The 15808-nt window shown below is 58.4% G+C and overlaps 2 protein-coding genes and 1 long non-coding RNA gene across 4 annotated transcripts; 1 reads left to right on the top strand and 2 right to left on the bottom strand.

The window, feature by feature from the left end:
- Nucleotides 1-964: 964 nt before the first annotated feature.
- Nucleotides 965-5960, bottom strand: PTGIR (prostaglandin I2 receptor). 2 transcript variants are annotated; one of them, XM_041746725.1, is made up of 3 exons: nucleotides 4857-5960; nucleotides 4284-4366; nucleotides 965-3852 (listed from the first exon to the last, which is right to left on the bottom strand). In XM_041746725.1, the coding sequence occupies exons 1-3, from the start codon at nucleotides 5622-5624 to the stop codon at nucleotides 3387-3389; spliced, it is 1317 nt and encodes a 438-aa protein (XP_041602659.1). In that variant the 5' UTR covers nucleotides 5625-5960; the 3' UTR covers nucleotides 965-3386. The 2 variants fall into 2 exon arrangements, with proteins under 2 accessions (XP_041602659.1, XP_041602660.1); XM_041746726.1 differs by lacking the exon at nucleotides 4284-4366.
- LOC121485867 lies at nucleotides 3719-11400 on the top strand. Its single transcript, XR_005986382.1, has 3 exons — nucleotides 3719-4094; nucleotides 8317-8495; nucleotides 10205-11400. It is a non-coding gene; the product is annotated as an uncharacterized LOC121485867 (long non-coding RNA).
- A 1096-nt stretch (nucleotides 11401-12496) lies between these two features.
- On the bottom strand, nucleotides 12497-15331 carry GNG8 (G protein subunit gamma 8). Its single transcript, XM_041745535.1, has 3 exons — nucleotides 14073-15331; nucleotides 12876-12961; nucleotides 12497-12687 (listed from the first exon to the last, which is right to left on the bottom strand). The coding sequence occupies exons 2-3, from the start codon at nucleotides 12957-12959 to the stop codon at nucleotides 12559-12561; spliced, it is 213 nt and encodes a 70-aa protein (XP_041601469.1). The 5' UTR covers nucleotides 12960-12961; nucleotides 14073-15331; the 3' UTR covers nucleotides 12497-12558.
- Nucleotides 15332-15808: the final 477 nt, after the last annotated feature.

Here is a 15808-nt window from a genome sequence, read left to right as displayed (position 1 = left end):
TGTGTGTGTCACCGCCATGTCCCCAGCATCAATAAGAGCCTGCTGAGTGAGCAAATGTCTGTGCCAGGGCAGGCTGCAGGGAGCACCACCATGGAGCTCCAAAGTGCCTGAGATAAGTGAATAAATCTTTAAGGAGAAGGAATAGGGGCGCCCGGCTGGCTCAATCAGTGGGTCAGGCGCCTTGATCTCAGGGCATAGCGATTACCTAAAAATATAATCTTTAAAGGAAAACTAAAGGAGAAGGAATAGTTTAAGTGGGACCTGAAAAGCTAGGGCACGCTTTTGACAAAAGAAGGAAAACACTGCTCCAAGAGGGATGGGCTCAATGACCAAAGAGGTGGAAGCCCGACAGGTCATGCACAGGCCCTGAGAGAGACCTCGGCTGTCTGCTGTGGCTGAGCAGAGAGCAAGGGAGCTGGCCTCGGCCTCCAGGCGGTGGGACAGCTCCCAGCTTGGCAAGCAGGGGAGTGACCGCTTGGATCGGGCTCCGGAAGCGAGCAGGGAAGACAGTCAGGGGTCAAGACACCAGCTAGGAAAGGAGTTTCTAAATCCTCCCAAAGGGGCTGCAGACAGATAGATGGGGCAGGAAACGCTTGAGAGCCTCTGACCTGGAAGATAGTGTACACATCCAGGCCAGAGGTGGTGGGAGTCTGCAATGATACAGCGGGATGCAGAGGGTGGACGGATTCTTGAGATGTCAGGCCTGGTGGGTCACAGCCAGCGGAAAACCAGCTTGCGGGGCCCCTGAGTGGCTCAGTGGGTTAAGCATCTGCCTTTGACCCAGGTCATGATCCCAGGGTCCTGGGATCCAGCCCCACATCAGGCTCCCTGCTCAGTGGAGAGTCAGCTTCTTCCTCTCCCTCTGTACTCGCTTCCTCTCTCTCCCTCAAATAAATAAAAATCTGGAAGGAAGGAAGGAAGGAAGGAAGGAAGGAAGGAAGGAAGGAAGGAAGGAAGGAAGGAAGGAAGGAAGGAAGGAAAAGAAAAGAAAGAAAAGAAAAGAAAGAAAAAAAGAAAAGAAAGAAAAGAAAAGAAAAGAAAAGAAAAGAAAAGAAAAGAAAAGAAAAGAAAAGAAAAGAAAAGAAGAGCAAGCTTCCGTACTGAATCCTCACTTCCCCTTCATCCAAATCTGCAAAATGGGAATGATAATAGCACCCACCCCAGGCTTGGATGGGGTAGGTTGGAATGCCCAGCCCTGTGCTGCCATAATTTAGCGAGCCCTAAGAGGCAAGATAGACAGACTGACCCACTTGCTGGGACAGCACAAACGGCGGAGGAGAGCGCCCCCTTGGGGGTCCTGCCTGGACAGGCAGGCAGGCTCCCTTTCTCATGCCTCCCACCCAAAAGGTCCCTCTGGGATCCCTCCACCCACCCATCCTTTTCCACTACCCTTGGGGCTGGGGGAGAGTCCCTCTGGATGGGTTCCCACTGAGGCCGGGCCAGGTTTGCTGACAAAGGCCGGACTCCACTTGCCCTGTTTGTTTTTTGTACAGGTCAGCTTATTTTTTATTACTAAATTCAACCAATATGTCACTCTGGCAAGAGTCATAAATGTCAAAAATGTCAAAAAAAATTCTAAACACCCTTAAATTTTTTTAGGGTTACATATTTTTTTATTGTGGCAAAATACCCATAGCATAAAATTAACCATTTAAACGTGTATAATTCAGAGATATTTAGTATATCCACAATGTGATACAACACTGAGCACTATCGAGTTCCAGAACATTTGCATTACCCCAAAAGGAAACCAGTACCAACTAACTCAATCATCTTGACTATTTTTGACTCTCCCAGACACCCTCTTGTGCTGTAATATGATTTGATCATAGTGGTTGAAAAAACAAGGTAGCAAAATGTTGGTTTTTTTTCTCCAGCCCACCTTCGCCCAGCTAGCCACAGATAACAATAGCAAAGACAGGATGCAGTAACAGTAACATTTCTTGTGATATTTATTCCAGGCAGGCCCTCTACTCAGCTGCTTATCAGAGGGAATCAGTTAATAACCCCACACAACCCTGTAAACTGAATTCTAGATTATGATCGCCACTCTGCACAAAAGGAAGCCAAGGCACAAAGAGCCAAAGCCACTAGCCAAACAAGTGAGCAGGCTTCTGGAGACAGAACGTTCAGCTTCACCTACAGACTGCTGTGTGACTGAGGGCTGGCGATTACCCTCTCTGGACCTTGATTCTAGTTTCTGTGGAAAGTCTCCAAATATGAGCAGGGCGGAGGACTCACTGATGTTAGCTGCTGTCATCTCTACAGAGGCCTCCCTACCCTGCCTGTTCCAGGGTGTACATTTACCCTTTTAACACTGGATCCCGTGCTTTTAACCCTAGAGCAAGTGTGAAGGGGAACTAGGTAGGGCTGGGGGTGGAGGGGATGGGCTTTCTCGTATCCCCTAAACACCACTTCCTTTCCTGCCAGTCAGCTCACTCTCAGAGCACTGCTAATCCTAGGCCTCTCTGAGGGCAGAGGATGGCACCCAGAGTCCCCAAGGCTGGAAATCACCTCTGTGGAGCCCAGGAGGGTGGGGCAGAGACTGGTCTGTGTCTCCAGCACCTGCAGAGTCAGTGCCTACCAGCTGTTGAATAAATGAATGAAATTTTTGCGAGGGCTCGGACAACATAGGTGGTTGAGGTCAGGCTTTGTAAGCAAGCGACAGCTACTCATCCAGGGACAGGCTCAGGACTTAGGGCTGTGTTCCCAGGTGGTCCCTGGGATCCGTAACTCCCATGCCTTTGGGAGGCCTGGACGCGGCCACTCCATCTCCCCCCACACCTGGGTCCCCACAGTCCACATCTTGCCGCCCACCGAGCCATGCAGATTCCCCGGCACATGTCCAGCAGTGCCACCTACAACGTAGCAGTCTCTCCTTCATCTGTCCTCCCCCTGGGGGGCCAGGGCTTCCAAGTCTGATGGGAAATCAGGAGTGAAGGGAGGCAGGGAGCTTGTCCAAGAATCTCTGGCTCCCAGGAGGCCACTTTCGGAGTGGCCTGGGAGAGGTCAGGGCTGTCCCCTGGGGGCTTGGGGTAGGCAGCCAGGCACCCTGAATGAGTGCGGGTCAGAGCCAGAACCCGGACTAGAGCAGACCTGAGTGCACAGAAGCTTCTGGGAACTTTTCTGCCTTCTAAATATTTAGACAGTGAGATGGATGGGCAAGCGAGGGCCAGACTGGGCCGGCCGGGGCCCTGGTTATTTTGAGAGAACCGTTCTTTTTGGGATCCAGGATAAACGTTCCCTCTGTCCCGCCCTCTTCTCCCAGAGCCTGTCGTGGCCATCCTGAAAGAGGAGAAATAAGGAAATAGCAGCTGATCACCCCCTGGCCCCTCATTCAGGGGGTAAAGATCCTGGCAGGCAAGGACTCCGGGACTCATCTCCGTTCATCCTCCACCAGCCATGCCCCTGAGCATCTGGCTCCTGCACCCAGAAGACAGGACAGGAGATGATGGGTAGCCGATGTCAGCAGAGGGAGCAGGCTGCTGCAGACCCCACCTTGGATGATGCTCCCACAGTGCTGACCGATCGCTGTGCCTGGGGCAACGGTGCCCCCTGCCCCTCGCCCCAGACTGACAAAGGTACCCAGCTCCCCTCCGTCCCCCCGAGAGCAGCGGGAGACCTTGAGTCCTTCCTGCCAGAGGCAAGCCTGGAGAGGGTTGTCTGCGAGTCACCGAGGGTAGGCCTGGGGCCCGGGCAGCAGAGCCAGAGCCGGAGCTTCTGGAAGACAGCCTTGCGGAAGAGGATGAAGACCCAGGGGTCCAGGATGGGGTTGAAGGCGTTGAATCGGAAGGCAAGGAGGTCCCCCATCTCACTGCTGTCCGGGGAGATGGCCTGCGTGAAGCCTCGGATCTGGGGGCAGGGTGGGGATGTCCAGGGGTTCCCTTGAGTCCCCTGCCCCCACCCCACATACACCCCAACCCTCCCTCCCCTCCTTGCACTTGATTACTGGCAGGAATGAGGGAGGGTGCCGTTCAAAAGGGGAAGGAAATAAAGATGAGATGAAAAGTAAGTAAGAGATGCATCCGGGGAGCAGAGGGAGAGAAAGCCCCAGGAAACCACCAGCCTGGAGGGACGGAGCAGAGGTCATGTGGGTAAGTCCTGGGGCTATGGCTGGGTGTCTCCACATTTCCAGTCTGTGAGTCATCTGTAATCCCCCCCAAAGCTTTGAGGAGCAGCCCTTGCATTTTACAAAAAGAGAAGCTGAGGCCCAAAATACAGGGCAGGGTGGGGGGTGGGGATGACCAGGTAGGTGCCACAGTACCGGGGACCAGGTGACCAACCCACTCCAGTTCCTGGGAGGCAGGCAGGAGCTCTGCAGCCAAGGGGCAAGGCCAGGCGAGTCCCAGGCAGAGGCGGGGTGGGGCTGCGGTGGGAAGTGATGGGGAAATCAGACTCTAGAGTCAGAGAAGCCTTTGGACCAGACCTGGCTCTGTAAGACCCATCACCCTTCATCTGTAAAAATAGCGACAGGACAGGAACTTCGTTCCTTTCCTTGCTGGTGCTTGTAGAATGGGTGCCTAAGGTCATTTAAAGATCACGTGAGAGAGAATTTGTAAAACCGCAGGGCAGAGGGTGGACACACAACAAGTGCTCAATGAATGGTGGATCTTATTATCGTTACAGGGGTAGGGGAAGGCTGGGGTGTGTTGCTGGGGTAGCTAGAGATAGAAAAGGTGGGGAGACCAAGGGGTCAGGAGGAGTCAAATGGGCCAGAAGCAAATGGGGAGAGACTTCCCCAGAAAGTCGGGGGCTGTTTGATGGTGGACAGAGCCTCTGACCTCTTCAGGCCTCAGCGTCCCCATCTGGGAGATAGGCACTGCCCCCCACCCCGCCCCAGCCGCAGGGGTACTCACCGTGAGAGGCAGGGAGCACACGGCCATGATGCCCGTCATGAGGGCCAGCAGGATCAGATGGTCCACCTCGTCCTCTCCTGCCCGGGGGCCGGGGACCAGCGAACCCTGGTGGCGCCTCTGCTGGCGGTACATGCGGCAGAGGCTCAGGGTGACGGAGCTGTTGCACAGGACGATGGCGGCCACCAGCAGGGCCACGAGGCTGGCGTAGGCCAGCGAGAAGGCGCAGCCGGCCAGCTCGGCGGAGCGCATGCGGATGAAGCACCAGCTGCCCGGGCAGTACTGCTGGTGCTGGCCCAGGCCCAGCAGGGGCAGCGAGCAGAAGAGGGTGCAGAAGGCGTAGATGGCAGGCAGGGCCAGGCGGGCGCAGCGCGGCCCGTCCAGCTGGGCGTACAGGTAGGGGTGGCTGAGCGCCAGGCAGCGCTCCACGGCCATGGCAAAGAGGATGAGCGTGGAGGCCAGGCCGAAGAAGGTCATGGCGAAGGCGAAGGCGTCGCACAAGGCGGGCCGGCCCCGGGCCAGGCCCAGCAGCGAGCTGTTGCGGGCGTAGGCCACGAACACGGCCGGGCTCAGGAAGCAAGTGCCCAGCAGGTCGGTGACCGCCAGCCCGGTGACCAGCACGGCGAAGGCCGAGGGGCGTGACCGGCGCCGCGCCCCCAGGATGCCCAGTGCCAGCCCGTTGCCCACCACGCCCGCCACGAACATCAGGGTGCTGGTGGCCGGGCCTACCGAGTCCCGCACGTAGGTCAGGTTCCTGCAAGAGTCCGCCATCCGCACCCCCTGCCTCCGGGTGGGGTGCGGGCTGGACTAGAGGGGCCCGGGTGGGGGGGGCGAGCGGGGGTGGGGAGCCGGGCCGCCCCTGAGGCCCACTCAGATGCCCACCGCCCTCCCCATGGTCACACCCCCTCCAGTTCTCCGGGCCTGCTGTCCGGCTGTCTCTCTCCTCTCCCTCTCTCCTTCGTCCTTCCCTCGCCCTAGTTCCCTAGTTCTGCACTTCTCCCCTCCTTGTCCACCCCGTCTCCCCCCTGCCTCACCCTCTCACTCCCCAGCACCCCTCCACACCCTCCTCACCACACCTCTGCTCCTGTCCCTGTCCCCTGCTCTGTCCCCTGCTCTCCGCTCTGCTGGCTGAGCTGCTCTCTGCGCTGTGTCAGCCTCTCAGCCTCCTTCCCTCCCCCGCCCTCCCTCCTTCTCATCTAGCCCGCTCGCCCGGGCTTTTTCATTTCCTCCGGCTGCCCCGCCTTCCCTCCCCCTGCCAGCTCCAGAGCTGCCCCCCTCCCCCGGGGCTCCCTCCCCACTTCCCTGGCCTGCTCACTCCCTCCAGCTCCCCAGCCCAGTGCAGCCCAGTCTCGCCTCTGCCTCCCCTCCCTGCTTCCTCTCAAAGTCCCATCCCTGAGCCACCTGCCACTTCCCCACATGTAGGTCTCTCCCAGTGGCCCCACATGGGGATCACTGAGTCATCCCGCTCTGGAGCACACCAGGACGAGACCTGAGGGGCACGGCTGACCAGTCCGAGAAACTGTCTGGGGATGGCCTGTGAGATCTATTCCGGGCTCCAGGCCCTGGGGTTAGGACATTGCCCAGGGATTGAGAAATGACTAGGAAATTCCTCCCGGATGGAGTGTTTTACAAGCACTACTGAGATTTCTGTTCCCCCCAACACAATTCAGTCCTTCCAGAAGGCTGGGGAAGGAGGTGGCCAAGCTAGAGGGGAAAAAAATGCCTGTCCTTGTGTGCAAGCCCATCCACCCAGTGGGAGCGTTGGGAGGAGAGATTCCAGGGAGGATGGACTTGGTGTCCAAGAGTCTGTTGGGGACAGGCCCCAGGACTTCCAAGAGCATCAAAGGGGACTGCCCTCCCACCCTCCTGCTTCTCACTCCGACAGTCCCAGGCCCCAGGCCAAGCTCTGAAGACCTTGACTTCCAGGAATAATATTTTGGCCACGGACAGCAGTTCAAGACTCTAAGATCACTGTCACATCCATCTCTCCCACACCTCCCCAGACACACCCCCAGCCACCACCCTGGGGGCCAGTGCGGTCAGCCCACACGTCCCAGCTGCCGGCACAGCGGTCACCAGCCCCGGTTCCCACTGAGTCAGTGGCTTTCCATACAGCCTCCCCTCACCCATAAGGGCCAGATGCCCTCTCAGCCACCTCTTATTTTTGAGGGAGGCAGTTTAAGCAGAGAAATTACAAACTCGGGGGCTCACTCATTTGACTCGAGTCCCTGTGCCCCCATTCCACCCCGTCTTTGTGGCACGACAACCTGGGTGAGAATGAGAAGCCAGTGTGCCTCAGTTTCTTCATCTGTACAATGGGGTAATCCCGGCCTCCTGGGCCTGGTGGCCATCCATGGCCACATGTTGTATCATGTTCCCAGTCCCAAGGGCTGGACAACACTGGGTAGCTGCAGACTTCCCCTCTCTGGACCCATGCCCCTCGGTGACCACAACTCCCTCACCCCTTCCCCCCTCTCCCTATCACCCAAGCTCAGCTGGCATCCCCAGCTTCCGGCCTCAGTTCCAGCCATACCGGGAGCTTAGAGAGGTGCCTGCAGCCCCGTGGGTCTCAGGCCTCCTGGCTGAGTGGTTCCCCCACCGCCCTGCTCTGCAGTCCCCAGGCTGCAGAGGGAACTCAGGGCAGAGGGAACTCAGGAAGTTATATCATATTAATGAAGGATGATGCCTGGCGGGCTTATGTCCTGTGGCAGCATCAGGGGAGTTGTAGGGTGGGGTGGGTGGGGGGATAGCTTTGGTTCCTGAAGCCTCCTTCCCCTTCCCCCCCCCCCCCGCCCCCCAGGCTTCCTGTCCCTACCAGGGACTGACTGTTGAGCATTCAGGAAGTCCACTCTGCTCCCAGGCCCAATGTGGCCTTAGGCATCCTGCCCCCCTTCCAGGCCTCAGTTTGCCCACCTATGCCACTGGGAGCCGGGAGCCCTTGCAACCCTGCTTCAGCTGTAGGCTTCGCACAATAATGGGAGGTCCTTGGGGCTGGGTCAGTGACCCACACCCTTCACCCCACTTTCTGGGAACCCTGTCATCCTGCCCAGCTGTGGCCACACCCACAGCCAGGGCCAGAAAGGGTTCCTCTTCCTTCAGGTGCCTTGGGTTGAGAGGTTGCCCCAGCTGGCCTATGAGGGGGTGGCCTCCAGGGTGGCAGAAGTTGGGAGAGGAATTGTTCCGGGTGGGGGCATCAGTCTTCCTCCTTTCCCACTGCTTGGACAGGACTCAGGTGTCCTCAGAAGGACCAGGGACTGGGGCAGAAGAGGGAGGACAGCTCAGAGATGATAGAAGCAGCCAGCCCATACCTGGGAGGGGAGGGACATGGGCTCTTGGGGGATTGGTGCGCAAGGCGCTGTGCTGACATATGAACTTCATGTGTGGGTCTCTATGATATTGTGGGACCTGTGTCACCGAAGAGAGCATTGTTTTTTATTTTTATTTATGTATTTGTTTATTTGAGGCAGGGGAGGCGCAGAGGGAGAGGAACAAGCAGACTCCCTGCTGAGGCTGAGTGCAGACCCCGAGATCCTGACCTGAGTGAGCCAAAACCAAGATCAGATGCCCAACGGACTGAGCCACCCAGGCGGCCCAGAAGTGAGCATGTTACCGTGAGGGGGTGCGTGCGCGCTGTCGCAGCAGGTGGGCATTATTTGCGCTCCAGCCTGTTTGTACATCTGTGTCTATTCACGCATCTTGTGTGTCTGTGCATGTCTGTTTATTGTGGGCTCATTCTCATGTGCTTCTTTATGGCTGTGTCAACCCGTGGGTGTCCACTCGCGGACGGGCTGCCCAGCGCCGTGGGAAGAGAGCGGAACCTCCCCTCCAGCCCCCTGCCAGTCGCTCACCCACTGTGTGACCCTAGAAAATGCCTTCCCCTAGCTCAGCCTTGATGTCCTTCATCAAGTGGCTGCCATGCCCGTACTGGGGTGTGGTGTGCGGATCAGACACAGAATCCCCCCTGCCTGCCCTCCAGGAAGCCCTCAAATACTGTTATCATTATTATTCGTTCAACAAACTGTCACCCCCTTACTGTGTGCCGGGGGCGAGGGGCGCAGAGGGGCTCGGAGGGCACCATCTGATGGAGGCATGTCCCCAAGTGGCATGCCACAACGATGGGAGAGGGAGGTCAGGGTGGGAGCCTGGGCAGCCAGGTCGTCCGCTGAGTCATCCACAGCCCTGGGTCTGTCCCACGCCCGCCGGCTGGCCTGTGTCTCCAGCTGCCTGCCCGGGCCTGCATCTGACGTGCTGCTGAGCGAAGGCCTCACTTTGCCCGGGTCCCGACCCTCTCCTGACTCCCTGCTGTCCATCCTCCTGACCCTGCCCTGGGAAGAGGCTGGCCCCACCTTGTACACACACACTGGCCCCTCCCCATACACACACACACACACACACACACACACACACACACACACTGGCACACACCCCATCAGCAGCTCATACCCGCTGAGCCTATCTGTCCACCCATGCCCTCCTGCTGCTGCAAGAAGTTGCCTTGTGTCCATCCTGACCTGTCCCTCATTGGCAGGTGCCAAAGCCTTCAACCAGGGGCCATTTTTGTGGTGCCTACCACCCTTTCCTGAACCCCAAATGGGCCCTTGCCTACCTACCTTTCTGCTTCTCATCCCTGCTCACAAGGGCTTGGCCCTGCCATCCCTCCCCTGCCTTTGGGCCTGTGCTCGTCACCTGGGATACTCTCACTTCTGTCCTTCCAGCCCCCCCAACACCTCCAGCCCCCCACAACACTCATCCATTGGCCCACTCCAACCTCAAGCCCCAGCTGGCCAGGTGATGTCATTTCCCTATACCTGATTCCATGTCTGTAAAATGGGGATAAACAGAGTCCTTTTGGGGGTTATCTGAAAATTAAGCGAGGTGGGGCTTCAGAAAGACTCCAATAAGTGATAGTCATAGCTGTGGCTCCGGAGGGGGGGGGGGCTGCCCCTCCCCCAGGCCCCCTGGGCAGAGCCAAGCACTGCTAGGAGCAGGTGGGGTCCAGAGGGAAGACAGCATGGGAGGGCCAGCCAACAGGCCCTCAGCGTTTGGGGATGCTGGGAGGGGACTGCTAGCAGCAAACACTTCCTCAGGCGGTCACCCCTTTGCCTCTTGGCCTGGCTCTGACCCCAGAGCTGACCTCACAGCTGAGGCTGGCCGGAAGGAATAGCAGGTAACCAGAAGCTGGTGCACTACAGAGTCATACCCGCTAACAAGATTATCCAGGTTTGCATGCATGGATGCTGGCCACCCAGGACCTGCCCTGTCTAGCTCATCTAGCACTGCCCTTCCCCACCTCCCCGCCCCACCTCCTCCAGGTGAACCTCCTTCCTGCCCACCCTCCCTTCCCCACACAGGGTCAGCCAGTCCCCTTGCTTCTCCTGACTTCCATCCCCCAAGACCAGGAATGTGAAGGAAGTTGGATCTACACTACACAGCCCAAAGATTTCAGGGCTAAAAGGACATCCCAACAATTGAAGCTCAAGAAATCCTTACACTCTCGAAGTGCAGAGCTCTGGATCCTCACTGGACAAAAGAACAGGATTCTGGCCCCATAAAACTGAAAGACTCCAGAATTCCAGCCTTCTGAGGTCCTGTGATTCTAGATTGATGCCTATGCATTTCAGGTTCTAAGATGCAAGGATGCTGGGTCTGAGAATTCCAGAATCCTCTGGCAACTTCCCTCCCAGCATCCATCCTCCCCAGCCCCCCAGCTCATCCTTGGCTCTCTCTGTCCCCAGTCTCCCCCGGGGCTCCCACAGACATGATGCAACTAGGCTGGAGCCGGCTGAGAGGGGTGGGAGGCAGGAGGGAGATGTAATTACAGCTGCTCCTGCCTCAACCCAACAGGAAGCTCAGAGTTGGGGCCCAGGGGACCCTAATCCAATGTGAATAATGGAGCACTCGCCAGAAGCACACATGGCCCGGTGAGCCAGCTCCATCCAGATCCAGGGGCCCAGCCCCTGCTAGCCCCAAGCTGGGGAGCACAGGTTTTAGTCTGGAGGAAAGAGGAATTTGGGGTGAGGAGATGGGAGGGGGAGGTCTCTAACTTGGTGGCCCTCCAGCCAACCAGGTAAGATGATTGACCAAACCCACAGCTCACTCAGTCTGCATCTCTCTCTCTCTCTCTCTCTCTCTCTCTCTCTCTTTCTCTTTTTAAGATTCTATTCATTCATTTATGAGAGACACAGAGAGGCAGAGACGTAGGCAGAGGGAGAAGCAGGCTCCATGCAGGGAGCCTGATGTGGGATTCAATCTCAGGACCCTGGGATCACGACACAAGCCAAAGGCAGACGCTCAACCACATAGCCACCCAGGCGTCCCTGCATCTCATTTTCAACAGACATTCAAGAACATTACACGTTCCACTGTAAGAAGCCCCTGACACAACCTCCATGGTAAATAACAACTGGCACCCAGTCTTCTTAGCCAGGAGACAATAGGGCACGGTGGAGACTTTAGTGAGCTAGAAAGCCCAGATCCCATCTCCCAGCCTATGGTCACCCAGAGGGATAGATGGGCTTGAGGTCACCCAAACTTCCAATTTGGGAGAAGCTGCAAATAAAGACTTTTAAATGAAGTACTCCTGTTTTTCCGTTTGGGAGCCAAGTCAAGAATATTTTTAAACATTATGTAGGCCAAAAGTAGAGAACCCAAAAAAATAAATAAATAAAAGACAAAATAAAATAAATAGAACTGCAGGCTATAAATGTCCTGCGGGGCACCAATGTGTGAAGTGAGAAACATAGGGCAGGAGCCAGAGCTGTCACAGTCACCCTTGTGTCCCCAGAACAAAGAAATTACTATTGAAGGAAAGAACGGTGCACATTAACCTGTCTCCTCTCTCTAGCCACATTTCTCTCTCCTCCTGGTCCCCAAATTTTATCACCACTCTGTCCCAGCTCAGATGTACCCTCCTCCAGGAAGCCCTCCCTGACCCCCTAGGCTGAGTCAAGAGCATCCTCTGAACTCCCACACCCCAGCCCAGCCCACTCTGTGTCATCATTATCTGGGGATAGGTCTGTCTCTCCTACTGGATACTGAGCCCCAAGAGGGCAAGGTCAGGGCTGTCTCCGTGACAATTATGTGCCCAGCTTCACTCAGCAGGGGGCTGGTCAAGAGCAACCAGAACAACAGAGATCAGTGCTAAGGACAGAGGTAAGCAACCCTGTGGCAGGGCGTGGAGTCATTCAGGGGGTGAGAAAGGCGGGATGAGCACAGAGGCTCCTAAAAATCGACAACCCAAGAGAGGAGAGAGGCCAGTTCAGGGGTTTCGGGGTTTCAGTGCTGGATGCCACAGTCTTCACCCCATTCCCTCCTAGCTGTGTGGCTTGGAGTAAGGGAACTCCTTTGGCTGTTTCCTCATTTGCAAAATGGATACTATACTAGGAGCCCAGCTGCGGAGCTACTGGAATGATTAACAAATTCAAGATCGTGGCGGGCTCAGTGGAGGTCGGAGCCCAGAAGGCTCATTTCCCCTCCCTCGCCCCCCTGCATCCACACCGCACACCCTACACACTCCTGCACACCCTCACCTCCCAGCACGCTCCACACACACACACTCAGAAGGGATGAGAAGGGACACAGGTTCCCCCACGATGCCCCAAGCTCCGGGCGTGCCTCAGTTTCCCAGAAAGCACAGGCACTACCACAGTCACCACGTTTATTGGATTCATACTTCGGCCCCGGGAGGGTAAGCTGTCGGGAAGACTCAGAGCAGGACGCAAAAGAGGCGCTTGTCGCGGAAGGGGTTCTCTGCGGCCGGCACCGGCGTCACCAGCGGGTCGTCTTTGGCGTGCGTCTCGCAGAAGGCCAGGAGCTCGGCCGCCGCCTGCGACACCTGCGGGCGCCCGCGCGGAGTCGGTCCTCGCCCGAGGCCCCGCCCCTCCCGACCACGCCCCCACCGAGCCCCGCCCCCGGGTCCACCCAGCTGGGAAAGGAATCTTCCCGCGGGCCCCACCCCCAGCAGCGCGGGGTGCGGTCCCCCGCCGCGGAGCCCCCGCCTTCCACCCCACCGCGTCCCCGCACCTTCATGCGGTCGAGGTTCACCTCCAGCTTCAGCTGTTCCACCGTCTTGCGGGCCTCCGCGATCTTGGCCATGTTGTTGGACATGGCTAAGGGTGGGAAGAGCTTAGAAGCCGGCGGGAGTGGGGGGCTGAGAGCGTTAGGCTCGGGCAAGCCTGGGGCCCCAGGTGAGGGTGGCTGCGGTGGTGGGGCCCGCGACGGGGATGGGGATGCCAGAGCGTACGGAGGGGGTGCCCAGAGATGGAGGGAGGGACAGGAAAACAGAGGGGGTGGGGAATGAAGAGACACGCACAGACGGGGGGGGGGGGGGGGGCAGAGGCACGCCAAGCAGGACGTGTGGGAGGAGAGGGGTAAGACCGGATGGTGGACGGTGCCTAGGATGGGGTACCCAGGGCCAGGTGCAGGGAGGGACAGGAGGGGCCAGGGGAGGCAGGAGGGAAGCACGGATGCGAGGCCGCCCCGCAGGTGGAGGGAGGGACCCAACGAGGCCACAGGTGCTGGATCAGGATCCAGGTGTCCTGGGCCCCCCGGGGACCGAGCAGGAGCCAGGAGGGGGGCCTCCCCAGGCCAATTAGCGGTGGCTCCGGGGAGAACAAGGAATTAAGATCGCGGCGGGAAAGGCGCAGAGGGGGCCTCATTAGGGCCTTGGCAGCAGCTGCCCCCTCCGGCCCCCTCGGGGCGCTCCCCCACCCCAGCCCTGGCCACCTCAAAGGCTCCTCTGCTCATTAGCAGCCGGAGAGAGGGCTGGGGGGTGGGGGGCGGGTAACCCAGCCAGGACCGGGGAGACGGGCAGGGAGGATGGAGGGATGAAGCAATGGAAGGAGTAGAGGGAGGGGAGGACAAATTGAGGCATAAAGAAAGGGATGGAGTGATCCAGGGGGACAGAGATACAGAGGGGACGGTGGGGGGACAGAAAGGGGAGGGGGGGTCCGGGAGGGATGGAGTGAGGGGGTGGGAAAGGAGAGAGGGACGATCGGAGCGGCAGAGAGAGGCACCGCGGGCATAAGGGGACAGAGGAGAGGAGGGCTGGGGGACAGGGAGAGGGAGGTGGAGGGCCGGGGGCAGAGACAGGCTGATGGAGACGCCAAGTAGAAAGTCATTCATTCGCTCACTCATTCATTCATTCCCAGGCGGACAGACCATGGCTGCGATCTGGGGCAGAGGGATTAGCTGCGCGGTGGGGAGACCCGAGCCTCCTACCTGTTGCAGCTCCGGCCGGGCTGGCGGGCAGGTGGCGGCGGCTGGGAGACCGTGTCTGGGTGTCCCCCGCTCCCAGGCCCGCCCCGCCCCCTCCCCCGGGGCGCAGCCCCTGAGGCCCGCCTCCTCCCGCTGCCACCGCGCCGGCCCGCACCCTGGCCCCCTCCCGATGTCCTTCCCCTTTGTCTTTCTGTGTCTCTGTCTCTCCCTTTCTCTCTTTGTCTCTGTCCCTCCGGAACACGCACGCACACTCACTCACAGGTGTGCCCCACACCCCACACTTAGGCCGGGTCACACACACCCCTCCTGTGAGGCTCCTGCTGCTTGTCCCCCCATCACATGTGCTCTCCCACCCTGTCACAGCTGCCCCCCCGGGGTCACCCCACCACAGACGGCCCCCCTCACATGCAGGTGCCCACCACCTCACTGTCTCACAACACCCTTGTGTTCCCCACACAGTGTCCTACAGTGCCACAGTCACGCGGCCCCTCAAAATGTCACACACGGCCCTCACAATGTCTCAGATGTCACGTCATCCCCAATGCCACCTGGCACAAGCACAGATACACTATCTTAGAGTATCAAAGGTGCAAACGGAGGTTCGCCCCGTGTCACACACAGTCTCTCAATGTGTGTCCATCACACACATTCACTGTGTCAGGGTCTCACACTGGGACATGGAATTACTCACAAGACATCTTTGTTGAGCACTGTCACACAACAGCGCATGGTGTTACACGGTGACACGCAGTCCCACGTCCAGGGATCCCGACATACACACTCATGCTCACTCTTGCACAGTCTCCTGGTGTCACACACAATCTTACACCGACCCTCACAGAGTGTCCCCCCCACACACACACCGTCATGCAAACGAGCTCCTGCTGAGCCCCTCACAGTCCCCGTCACCCTCAGCTGTCACCACCCTCACCCAGCAGTCTCGTGTATTGCACACTTACACGGGCACAAGGTCTCTCACTCATCTTCTCATCTGCTTGTGCCCTGCATGGTCACACAACCCCTGGAGGGCTGTCACAACGCTGTGAGTGTCTCACTATCCCACACGATCTGTGTCACACAGAGTCACACGGCTTCTCACAGTTCACCAGTGTGGTTGACATATGCTCACACTCACACGGTCCCTCTGTCACACCTATTCCCCCTGGGGCCTGTCACACCGACTTCCCACGCCCCTTCTGGGTGTGTCATACTCATTCTGTCTCACCCTCTGTCACACACGTTTGCCCGCATGACACACACAGGCCCTCATGTCTCCCCACGTTGCACACTGTGCCACACAATCTCTCGCTCCTACACAGTCTCGATGTCACCACCAACCCCCCGAATAGTGTCTCAGGCAGAGCCAGCCTCTCAGGGTCCCACGCAGTCACCTGCATGTGATCTTTCCCATCTCACAGGTACAGCCGCACACAACCTTTCGGCGTAACACGTGGTTTCAGTCACACCCTGTGTCTGGTGGTCACAAAATCCCCCCAGGTCACACAGCCACACAACAACCTCTAGCGTCACGCACAATCCCAAGGTAGTACACGCTCATACTATCTCTCGGCGTCTCACGCCATTCCCCGGTGTCACCCAGGGACACTCAGTGTCTCTCCTTGCCCTCGCACACCCCTGTGGGCGCCCACACTCAACCCTCCGGGCCTTCTCGCGACAGCCCCCGGATGACCACACGGGGGCGCTCGCGGCCCGCCGCCGCCGGAGCCGTAGGCGGAGGG

The sequence above is a fragment of the Vulpes lagopus genome, chromosome 2 (assembly GCF_018345385.1).
Source record: "Vulpes lagopus strain Blue_001 chromosome 2, ASM1834538v1, whole genome shotgun sequence".
In the NCBI taxonomy this organism is placed as follows: domain Eukaryota; kingdom Metazoa; phylum Chordata; class Mammalia; order Carnivora; family Canidae; genus Vulpes; species Vulpes lagopus.
This window is presented reverse-complemented; position numbering and strand designations above follow the sequence as displayed.

Excerpts from the sequence above, each read along its gene's own strand:
- PTGIR (XM_041746725.1), bottom strand. The coding sequence starts at position 5,624 with ATGGCGGACTCTTGCAGGAACCTGACCTACGTGCGGGACTCGGTAGGC. Across the intron at positions 4,367-4,856 it reads TGTGCTCCCTGCCTCTCACG|CCCCACCCCGCCTCTGCCTG; the intron begins GTGAGTACCCCT and ends TTCCCACCGCAG. Across the intron at positions 3,853-4,283 it reads CCTCCCAGGAACTGGAGTGG|ATCCGAGGCTTCACGCAGGC; the intron begins GTTGGTCACCTG and ends CCCTGCCCCCAG.
- GNG8 (XM_041745535.1), bottom strand. The coding sequence starts at position 12,959 with ATGTCCAACAACATGGCCAAGATCGCGGAGGCCCGCAAGACGGTGGAA. Across the intron at positions 12,688-12,875 it reads TGAACCTCGACCGCATGAAG|GTGTCGCAGGCGGCGGCCGA; the intron begins GTGCGGGGACGC and ends GGGCGCCCGCAG.